Raw genomic sequence first — 11,996 nt, 5'->3', positions numbered from 1 at the left:
ACATAAAATTAAATAAACAGTTTATATATCACTCATACTCATGTCATATATTGTTGTATTTTTTAAAGCGTATCTAGCACTTAATTTTGAAACAAAGGTATTAGCCATAAAAAAATAATATATAATTTTTGTTTAGGACCAGAAAAATAATTCAATGAATAGTGCCTTTCACTTCGTGTCTAAATGGTTAAACTTCACGTCAGTATCGTATGGAAAGTTTGTTGACTTTGTTGACATTCGCCATTATCATTGTATCCACCAAATTAACTGTGCAATGCCAAAATTGCTAGTAGAAATATAAATGTGCAGATTGATGCAGTTTAAAGTTTCAATGAATTAAACCAAGAATTTTTAACTTGTCTTATAATAAATCACAAATCACTGTAAGTTATATAAGTAGATAATAAGATATATATTTAATAAAAATTAACATTAAAATTTTCTGTTTATAGATGAGTAGTGGAAGTCACCAATATTTACAAAACACAAGCCAAAAGCCTTGTGTACGTACAGGTGATATTGAGCATTTATCTCAACTGTCTGAGAATTTGGCTGCCTTATGTTTAAATCAGGAACATTCTGATGTTACTCTTGTAGTTGAGGGGCAGAAATTAAATGCTCATAAGGTAAAATTATGTCCTAGTTACTTTATTACATTTATATTTCAATACAATACATGTTTCAGGTAATTTTAGCTGCACGAAGTGACTATTTTAGAGCTCTTCTATATGGAGGTATGAAGGAGTCAACCCAGAATGAGATTTTATTACCAGATGCTCCATTAAAGGCTTTTAAGGTTCTCCTTAAATACATTTACACAGGTAAAATAGATGTATTGTGGTTATTATTTTTAAGGAGACTGCAAATTTTTGCTTTAAAATAATGTATAAAATATTTTTTGTGGGTTTAGTTTCATTTAAGTAGATGAGCAGGATGAGCTACGCCAAATGTAGGCAACTCATAGTTCCTCGTTACAGTGTTGTCGGATTTTCACCATTTCCATAAATTACAGAAAATTCAAACTGAAATTTTCACTTTATGTTTCTGAAATTACCATGCGAAATTTAGATATAATCAATCATTTACGGACCAAATATTTGCTTATAAAGATTGCAAATTATCTGATATATAGATAAATTACAATATATGTAATTTTCATAAATTTCAAGCCAGTTTAGGATGTCATAAAAAGTTTATGGGCCTAAAGATATTAGGAATGTTAAAAAATGTGCTCTTATTTGAATTAAAACAAGCACATAGGCAAGAAAAATCATTACCACCACTGTCTATTATCACTAAGACCCCAAATTCTAAATTACAATTTTTGTATGGTTCAGTTATGTTGTGTCAGCGACAACTCAATACTTTGAATTAATATATTTTAGGCCATATGTTCCTAACTACCTTAGAGGAAGATGTCATCCTAGATACATTAGGTTTGGCACACCAGTATGGATTTCAAGACTTAGAAACTGCCATATCGGATATTCTGAGGCAGTTGCTTGCTTTAAATAACGTATGTGCCATTTTAGATGCTGCTCATCTGTATGGGCTAGATAACTTGGTCAAAGTGTGTCACAATTTTTTAGACATGCATGCCTCAGAAATCCTAACTCAGGAATATTTCATACAGCTTTCACAGGTAAGGTTATAATGCGTTTTTTCATTTCAAAATTGATATTTTGTTGCAGAAAATGTACAATTAGTATAATTTTCTATAGTTAGGAGTCATTTTATTATTTTGTTCTGTTTTTCATGCAATTAACAATACCAGGATTGAATTTTCAAAAGCAGTGATCATATGGAATTATTTATCCAATTATATCTGTTTCTAGCTAGTTTTAGCTAGAAAAAAATTATATTGTTACACTTCGTATTGTATTGAGGAAGAGTCCTAACACAAATTATGTATGCAAACTGCTTCTATGGTCTAATATATCTCAATACTAAACATTGAAGAAAAGAAGGGAGAGAGCCTTTCATTTTTTACTGATATATGGTTGTTAATTATTCGTGGTCCATTTCTACACATCAGAGATGAAGGATGGAAAAGAAAACGGCGAAAGCCCACCAAAGAAGCCAAAAACTACTTGATGTTGGAAAGCTAACAAGACTATTTTTTTGAGATTCACATGTAATATTTAAAAAAAGGGTACAACAATTATTGGCATCTTTCGTGCAGCCTATTAGACTGTTTTGATGCCAATTAGACGAAATACTTGGTTAGTCTGGCAAAAAATTGTCAAGATGCAGAAACAAGCAGCCAAACACAGACAAAATTACTTTTCCTTTTCGAAAATTTAAGGCAAATGAGAAAAGAGGACTGTCTAGCCTCATATACCATCCTATCGTGTGAAATCATGTGATCACTGACGGCTCTATATTTTTCCCCTAGATGTTTCATGCTAATATTAGATTGTTTGAATTATGTTCATCCCAGGCATGTCATCACTTTATTATTTCATTTCTGAGTAGATTTAGAACATAATAAAAACAAATTTATACTCACTGTCTCAAACTTAAACTATATAAAACTTTATTCTTAGGCATCTCTAGTAGAACTCCTTCAAAGAGACTCCTTTTTCGCTCCAGAAGTCGAAATATTCCGAGGCGTTTGCAATTGGTGCAAAGCAAACGAAGACAAGGATGATTTAGTCATGAAATGTGTCAGATTGCCGTTAATGAGCGTTGCCGATCTTCTATCGGTGGTCAGACCTGCTGATTTGGTCAAGCCAGACGCTCTATTAGATGCTATTGCTGAAAGGACCAATATTAGATTGAGCAGTTTACCGCACAGAGGACAGTTGGGTGAGTAAAATATGTCTCAAATGTTTGCTTCTTATTAATTTTATTGTTATTATTATTGTATGTTGGTTTAGAATATTCTCCTTTCTCTAAGTTGCTTTATCTCATCTCGCCTTTGATTCCTAGCCTCCAACTCATTCTAGGCTTCCTAATTGTCTGTATTATTACTTTTACTATTACATATTTGAAATTTAGGCATACACAATTTTTTTCAGTAGTTTACGAAAATGTAGCCTGCCCTAGACTCGGTTCAAAAGTAGTATCTGGAGAGCTGATGGAGTATTTGCTGGACAGTGATCACTATTCGTATGATATGGAAAGAGGCTACACGAGACACGCTATAAACGGACCCGGCGATCATGGAATCATTGTCAAATTGGGTCAGCCTTCCATTATAAACCACATTAGGATGTTGTTGTGGGACAGAGATCTGAGGTAAGTTTGAAATAGTTGGGAGGATGGATTGTCCAATGTTCTTTTCATTTATGTCAATGTCATAAATATCTTCTGCCATTCGATTTCTCATTTTACATAGAGTGTTAATCTATTGAGGCCAGCTAGTGCATAGCTCTCATTTATGTATATAGCAAGGAAGAAAGAAATGATAAGGTTTCTAGCAACTCAAAATTATAAATATTTGGTGGCAAATTAAAATTGTTGATTTAAATCAGTGTCCTTGTTATATAAAATATCGCCGGTATTTAAAATAATTTTAATAAAATAATTCAAGCAGAAGGTTAAAAAAAATAATTTTAAAACATTTCCAAACTCTTTTCCAAAGGATTTCATGCTCTCACAGCCGTACAGTGTTGCCTATTTTTCTAAATAATCCATCATGTTGTATAACTTAAAAATTTATGAGAATTACAAACTGCTTTTAATGTTATGATTTACAATGAAAAATATAGATAAACAAATATGATTTTGTAATGAGACTTATGTTTAAATTAGATTAGAAAGTTAATTGAAAATGTTTAATGTAACCAATAAGTTAAATTTAATGACCAAGTTTGTTTTATTTTAGAAATAGTTAAAAGATAAAATATCTAGATTAAATACACGTTAGATGCTCATTTGAAATGGATTTATTGTTTTTGTAAATATTAGCTGTGCAGATCAATACGCATTTAAATAAACAATTTTGGTGTGAACTATGTTCTTAATGAATCACATGTTGCCAAAACATGGCTTAATGGTAGTTATGTATTGGATGTGTTTTCAATGCATTACATGGTGCCAAATCGGGACTGAATGATGTCTATTGGATGATTTCAACGTTGAAAAAGTTACTCAGAGCTTAAATTTTTTGAAAAATTCTTCCTAAAAGCATTCATGATCGTTTTGGATTTACAATTTAATGTTGGTCCTCAAGAATTTGTCTCTAGTCTTTTATATCTATCGCCTTACGGTGGCGTAGTATAGAGGAGAATATTTGATACGCTAGAAGCGTAATACCTCTGTTATTAAAATATTGGAAGAAATATTTCTTGTACATGGTGCATATTTCCAATGTTATGATTACTAGAGAGCCACCATTTTTACCTAGTTTCGGCTGGAGATTATCTATTCCGGGTGATTTATTTCTGACTAGAATTTATCGGTAATTTTTTAGGCTTAAAGTGAGTTATTCTTGTAATTTTCTTCAGTTTTCTTCTTCGTTGCTTATTTTGTAAACCTTGTCTTCGACAATCAGTTTGTAATATTTGATAATTGCTTTGCATCCCTTATTTTTAGCCTTTCTTGATTATTCGCGACCATTTGACTTGTTTACCATAAAAAATTATCTAAATTTACCAAAATTTTGACATTTCTGTCATTTTTCCCAACTTTTATTGCGAGATTCCTTCTTGACTTTTTCATTTGAAACTTGACACTGACATTTCTAGTAAGTTATTCTGCATTGCTATGGTGAAACAATATTTTATTAAACCACGGAACCAGTATAGGCTAACTGCTTATCAATCCTCCTCGTATAAAGCGTGTTGGTCATTTATTCACTAATTAATACCTACCGCAGGTCCTATTCATACTACATTGAGGTATCCATGGAACAAAAGGATTGGGTCCGAGTGATCGACTATAGTCAGTACAGTTGCCGTTCCTGGCAAAATCTCTATTTCGAAAACAGAGTCGTCCAATATATCAGAATAGTGGGCACGCACAATACCGTCAACAAAGTGTTCCATCTGGTGTCTTTGGAAGCGATGTTCAAATTAAAACTTCCAAAGATGGTGAACGACATTATTTGTCCGGATTACAACGTGGCAACGCTGGACAAAAACGCCGTGGTCATCGAGGGAGTTAGTCGTTCCAGGAATACTCTTCTGAACGGTGATACGAAACGTTACGACTGGGATTCTGGGTATACATGCCATCAGTTGGGATCTGGAGCCATTCTTATCCAATTGGGTGAGTAACAAACAAATTTGCCGGTTTTATAGAATGAATAATCCAGTAATTCTTGCCATCCGAAGATCCAGAGTACTGGATTTATAGTTATTTATTAAGGTATTACATATATATTATCATTTGTGTTTAGGCCAGCCTTACATCATATCAAGTCTTCGTCTCCTACTTTGGGACTGTGACGATAGAAGCTACAGCTACTACATCGAATCATCTATAAACATTTGGGAGTGGGAAATGGTGGTCGATAACACTAGAGAAAGCTGTAAATCGTGGCAGGTTATTCGCTTTTCACCGAGACCGGTGGTATTTATCAGAATCGTCGGTACTCACAATACAGCAAACGAGGTAAGACATTTTTAGATATTATTAATATATCTTATATATATATAAGATATATATTTATATATCTTATTAATCAAGTTGTCTATTAATTACATTAGAGGAAAAACACATTTACACAGCGTTTTTTTAGTATTAGACCATGAACTTGTCGCATAAATGAGCGTTTGTACTTTTAGATTATTGTTCATCGTTTTAGGTATTCCATTGCGTTCATTTCGAATGTCCTTCGATGGAAGAACATTCGAATACTTATAGGCAATGAACTTATCACAATAACCCCGTATAAATGAGCGTTTGCTCGTATAAACGGAATTTTTTAGGCCACAAACTTTTTACAATACCCTCGTATAAATGCGCGTTTTTTTCAGTATTAGTCCATGAACTTATCGCATAAATGAGCATTTGCACTTTTAGATTATTGTTCATCGTTTTAGGTATTCCATTGCGTTCGTTTCGAATGACCTACAATGGAAGAACATTCGAATACTTTTACGCATCACATATGAACTTATCACAATACCTCCGCATAAATGAGCGTTTCCTCGTTTAAACGGAATTTTTTACTTTTGGGTCATGAACTTTTCACAATACCCTCGTATAAATGAGCGTTTTCTCAGTATACGAGCCTCTTCCCATATCTATTCCCTTCCCATAGTTGGCCCACCTATGGAATTTGCAGTTTAAGTCGATTACCATAAATAAATTATACTCTGCATGTTTTTATAAGTTCCCATATTAATTAATATGGCATTTTTATTAATATTTATTCATTACTCTTATGGTTTTTTATTTATTTTCAATAATAAAAAAAATTCACTTAACCGTGGCTATGGATTCATTTATGTCAAAATTTATTGATTTTTTCATAATTACAAAAGAGTTACCTTGATTTCACTAAAATTTCTTTACTTTTTACATTTCTGAGATGGAACTGGAACTACTAAAATTTCTGCCACTGGAACAAAAAACTACATCCCACTGAAACGCTTCTTGGGACATTGAGGATTGAGGTTGAAATGGGCGGCACTGGATACAAACTTCAGACTGGGATGCTTAAAAAACAGGAAACTGGAACATGTGGATATCTTTCAAATTTGTTGTAATCGCCGTCTTACAAATATCTCATATGAGAGACGGCTTACAAACAAAAAAAAAAAACAGTGATTACTCTGATCTGAAGTGACACTTGTTCTTCGACAAATTTGCCGATTTCTTGACCGACCCAATTAAACACGACTGCTTCAATCGCCCATCTTTTCAAACCTAAAACTTGAATTCTCTCGACCCTCAATCTGTGTACCAGCTACTACCGTTTTCCTCTAAGCCCTTCTCGCAACGAAGCAACCCAAAATTCTTGTCAAACATGCTTCAAATTATATCATAAAATAACCTTGAATAATTCGCAGCTAAAATCTCAAAAATAACGCATACAAATAAATCTAACCATATTTAACGTCATAGTAGTAACTGGAATTTAGAATATAAACACGAAGACTCGACAATATTTTATACTTGGCCCAGGGGCGTACTAGAAAATTTGTATACTTGTATATTAGATAATTTTTAAGGAATTTTCTGCATATTACAATCTTAGAGTTATTTTACGTCATTTTAGGTATTCCATTGCGTTCATTTCGAGTGTCCATCGATGGAAGACGTAGAGCCGGCGACCACTCCGAAACAGAAGAGATTGAAAGAGACGTGCGTTCAAGAAGCCGGCGCTCAAGCGCCCGAAACAGCTACGGAAGCCGAAGAAATGCCCACGGATGATGTAGATAACGCATTGCAATAAAATTTACAATAATAGAAGTAATTAGTAAATATGTATAAATTTAGGGTAGGATTTTGGCTCTGCGTAGAGAGGGCCGTTAGTTATTTTTCTTGTTAGGTTGTACTTTCAACATCTTGGAAATCATCAGCAAGAGTTTTTTCTTTAATTTTGGTATTAATATCAAAAGCTATGTACAGTTAAGTGCACAAAAGTTATTAAGTCACATTAGGTGAGTAAAATATAGACAGTTTTCTTACACACCAGCATTAACATGTTAATAAGTCCAATAAGACATAATGATTTCAACTTTATTCTTTTTTTTTGCGAATGAAAGTGCTAAAGTCTTATTTTTGAATAGCAGTCGTTATATGCAAGCATTCGTCAACAAAGTCTGTTCCTAAACAATTCGTTTTTAATATAATTAAATAATATCAATATTTTGAGGTTATGTTTGTCTCTAAGCATATTAATTTAAAATATATCTTCGGTAAAACAGTTTTTATCAACGATATTCCAAAATTCTTTGTGTAATAAAGTGCAAAGTCGTCCCAAATATTCATCATATTTTAGATAATAGACATATAATACAAATAGACTGAATTCTAAAATACAGCCGCGTTCCCCCAGTCGCAGTTTCAACGGAGAAAACTGTCGCAAAACATTCCCTACATCCCTTTCTAATTTGTCAGGTCTATCGACCACGTGACCTGAATGACCAATGAGAAGGTCACGTGGTCGATTAAAAATTAGAAAAAAATTCAGGGACTACTTTGTGTCAGCGTTCTTTGTCACAATGGGGGAATCTGCCCCTAAATAACCGTTTATTAATTTAAGGATAAATTTTCATTTTGGCTCTGTGGATATTAATTTACAGTAAAATTTCATGAAGAAAACAGTTTTTCCCACTTTATTCTTTTTTTTTGCGAAAGAAAGTACTGAAGTCGATTTATGTTTAGCAGCCATCACATTTTAGCATTTATCAGCATAATTTCCTCCCCAATAACTCTATTCTTATAAATTTAAGTGTATATCAACATTTTAAGGTTATGTGAGTCTTCCATGCATATTAATTTAATTTAAAACTTGAAAAAACTTTTTCGACTTGATTTTATAATAATTTTAAAACTATATCAGTCTTTTAAGGTTATATTTTGGTTATTTTCTGGTTCTGTGGATATTAATTTACAGGAAAAATTTCGTTAAAACAGTTTTTTGGCTTTATTAATAAATGTTATGATAAAAAAAGTACAGAGGTTGATTTATGTTTAGCAGTCATCACATTTTAGCATTCATCAGCATATCTTTCTTCCAAATAACGCTCTTCTTATAAATTTTAAGTGCATATCAACATTTTAAGGTTATTGTTAGTGTTCTATGGACATTAATTTAATTTAAAACTAAAAAAACTTTTTTTAAACTAGATTTTATAATAATTTTAAATATATATCAACCAAGTTTATATTGTTCTTCTGTGGATATTAATTTAAAGTAAAATTTAATTAGAACAGTTTTTTTTAATTCATTCTATGTTTTGCGAAAGAATGCACTGAAGTCGTTTTTTGTTTCACAGCAATCACATTCTAGCATTTATCAACAGAAATTGCTCCTAATAACTCGTTTCTAATAAGTTCGAGTGTATATCAATATTTTAGGGTTATGTTAGTCTTCTAGGGGATATTAATATGATCTCAAACTGTTTTTTCGACTTAATTCTCTTTTTTTTTTGCTAGTAAATGTGCTAAGGTCGATTTGTTATGTTTATAGATATAATCTATGCTCGTCTTGGGTCATTTCAAAAAATATAAATATTTTGAGGTTATATTATGTTAAATAAAGGTATGGATTTTAACTAAAAGGTGGTACAGTTGCTTTTTGTAGGGCAGTCATCATGTTCAAGCATTTATCAACATAATGTACCTCTAAATAATCCATTTTTGTTCCGTGGATCTTAATTTACATTAAAACTTAAGTAAAACAGATTTTTTAACTTCATTATTAAATTTTTTTGCGAAATAAATTACTTAAGTCCATTTTTGTAGAGCAGTTATCATATTGTAGTATTTATCAGTATAATTTGCCCGTAAATACCTTGTTTATAGTAAATTTGAATATGCTCAGTTTCATTTTTTTATATCCCAAAATATCGTTGGCGTCAGCGCCGGCAGCGGGGTGCAAGAGGGTTATACATGAATAGTTCTATATTTTATATTGGTTAATAGTATGTGTAGATGCAAATGCACTGCCCTGAAAGCAGATGCACCCCTCTGAAAATAACTCTAGCGGCGCCCATGACCGTTGGTGTCATTTATTAAACTAAAACTTTTAAAAATTCTACATTTTATTTAATATCGTTGATTGTTTTGTGCTCAAAGACATAAATTAACTGTGTTTTATGTATTTTGTATCACACAGTATATAGAATGTATAGAGAATCTTCGATTTTATTTCTACTTCTGGGTTTACAAGTTATTCTTCCGTTTTTGGTCATTGTTTCACTATTTATTTTACTTAGTCATGTCCAAGTTGAAGTTGTTGCTACATTTTTCAGTCCTGCGTGTAGTTTAATATTCTATCCAATCTATTGATTATCTGTATCAGTTCTACCAGTGCAACAACCTGTCCCAACCTCTCCTAAATGATATGTATGACATTCTTCCTTACTGTGTCGAAAGCTACTCTTAGTTCAACGAAAATCCGAAATTTTTCTATGAAATAAAACAACAAATTTTAAATGAAAGTGTCTTACGGTGTTTAATATGTTTATGGTTTTGTTTGGAAATGTCTATCTGGTGCCTCTTTTGTGACTTATGATTTTTGTAGTATCTTACGAATATTTTTAACAAATTGAAGACATTAAGTACGGAACAGTTGTATTTTTTATTTATTTTCAGGTATTTGTTTAAAGTAGGTATCGTTTTGTAATAAAAGTCTTTCCTTATTAAACAATCACTGCAGCGTGGTTACTTTTAAAACCTATAACTCATTTATGTAACATTTATCGCTTATTATGTTTTTTCTGATAATTTCATTGATTTCACGATAAGTACCTGCAGCTTTCACGTTTTAAGCACAAAAAACCGAATAATATGTAGAACATTTTCTACAGTCACTATCATTTTTGAACGCACACACACCAAATTTCGAACGTGGTGATCAGTATCCGACCCTCAAAACGGTACTTACTCTAAAAGTATACCAGTAATATAATTTGTTAAAAATATACTATTCATCAAATAAAACTTTAAATTATTGTTGTCACTAGTTGTTTGTCACGTTGACAATTGTAGAGATTCATTTCTTGTTCGAGAACGAGAAACGTGTAACGGGAAAATATTTCCGTATTATTTGTATATTTTGTTACGTGTTGAAATACTCGAATCGATCTTCTTAAATTCCTTCTGTGATATACGATTAAAGATCCAATATCTATTTTAATATTCAAAAAAAACGTCAGAATTTGTGGATAGTTATGCAAAAATATTTATAATAACTGTGTGCAGAAATACTGCATTGCAAAATGTAATTATCTCTCATATTATATTACTTCAACTAACAGTTTTCTGACATAAAATAGACAGTTTTGACAGGTTGACCAAATTTTCAAGTTGTGAATAGACTGACAGCTATCAGTAATTGATATTATGTTTTAATTTGGATATAAAACAAGCTTTAAACAAAAGACAAAGATATATAAATCCATAAAAGGCTATCTATTGTTAAACTGCATATAATATTTATTGTCTATTTTATTTAATGTGAATAATCTACAATTTTAATTGGAAATAAGATTTTCACCTCAGAAATTGTTATGTGTGGAAATCGAATATAACGTATTATCAATTAAAATTGTGGTTTTCTCGATTTATTCTCAATAATACTATAGAAATTCCATAAAAAAAGTAGTGTTAGAAGTTTATTATCTTATAGTATAATTATTTAAAAGTTTTTTCAAATATTTTTGAAACTATCCACGCACAAAAATTATCAAAACCCGACCAATCGGTTGCTAAAAATGTTATAAATTCGTGAACAATCCATTCTACTGTGGTATTTTCCTGCTTTTTATTATTATTATTAAAGATGTTTCGGCTTTGGATGCCTTAGCAATACGTTGTAATTTGTGATTTGTTGTGACTCCGTTTGCAAATGGCAAAAATGGAAGTCAAATTTCGTTGTATAATTAGTGGTTAGTATATACATTTTTCGGGCCCTTTTTTTTAAATAAAGATACATTTATTTTAGTATTTTTTTTCCATAGTCCTCCTAACCTAATATGTACTAATACTAACATAACCTACAAATTTAGATGAAATTGGTATTTAGAGGTCTAACCTTACCAAAATATGGAAAAATACGGATAAAACAAACACAACTAAGATTGATTTGATGTGAATCTAACATTCCACCTTGCCTCTGAAACCTAGAGCATTAAAACGGTTGAGGCGTTTATATGTGGCTTACATATAAAGAATGATATATCTTACACAGCCAAAGGCCAAACGCATTGTAGTCCAGTCTTCAGAGATTTAATCTCTAAAAACGAGACGAACAAGCTGAGTTTAGTTGAGAATGTCATATATGGAACCTCAAAAAGTTTTCTACTCCTACCCCCAGCTGCCCCTTAAAACCCCCCTCGTATTGAACGGAAATCATCGATTTACCAAAATTC

The 11,996-nt window shown here is 31.7% G+C and overlaps 1 protein-coding gene across 2 annotated transcripts; it reads left to right on the top strand.

Annotated features, from left to right (window-relative positions):
* Positions 1-53: 53 nt before the first annotated feature.
* Positions 54-11,568, top strand: BTBD9 (BTB (POZ) domain containing 9). Of its 2 annotated transcripts, none has more exons than XM_072534046.1 (9): positions 54-383; positions 453-626; positions 686-821; positions 1,386-1,642; positions 2,547-2,808; positions 3,021-3,240; positions 4,823-5,214; positions 5,345-5,559; positions 7,172-11,568. In XM_072534046.1, exons 2-9 carry the CDS (start codon positions 453-455, stop codon positions 7,346-7,348), a joined length of 1,833 nt encoding a protein of 610 aa, XP_072390147.1. In that variant the 5' UTR covers positions 54-383; the 3' UTR covers positions 7,349-11,568. The 2 variants fall into 2 exon arrangements, with proteins under 2 accessions (XP_072390147.1, XP_072390148.1); XM_072534047.1 differs by having other exon boundaries at positions 57-383; positions 3,024-3,240.
* The last annotated feature ends 428 nt before the right edge of the window (positions 11,569-11,996 follow it).

The sequence above is a fragment of the Diabrotica undecimpunctata genome, chromosome 6, assembly GCF_040954645.1.
Source record: "Diabrotica undecimpunctata isolate CICGRU chromosome 6, icDiaUnde3, whole genome shotgun sequence".
Classification (NCBI taxonomy): Eukaryota; Metazoa; Arthropoda; class Insecta; order Coleoptera; family Chrysomelidae; genus Diabrotica; species Diabrotica undecimpunctata.
This window is presented reverse-complemented; position numbering and strand designations above follow the sequence as displayed.

What these genes read in the sequence shown, in the direction of transcription:
- BTBD9 (XM_072534046.1), top strand. Translation starts at nt 453, where the DNA reads ATGAGTAGTGGAAGTCACCAATATTTACAAAACACAAGCCAAAAGCCT. An exon ending in ATTTCATACAGCTTTCACAG is followed by an intron (nt 1,643 to 2,546) that starts GTAAGGTTATAA and finishes CTTTATTCTTAG; the next exon opens with GCATCTCTAGTAGAACTCCT. An exon ending in ACCGCACAGAGGACAGTTGG is followed by an intron (nt 2,809 to 3,020) that starts GTGAGTAAAATA and finishes AATTTTTTTCAG; the next exon opens with TAGTTTACGAAAATGTAGCC.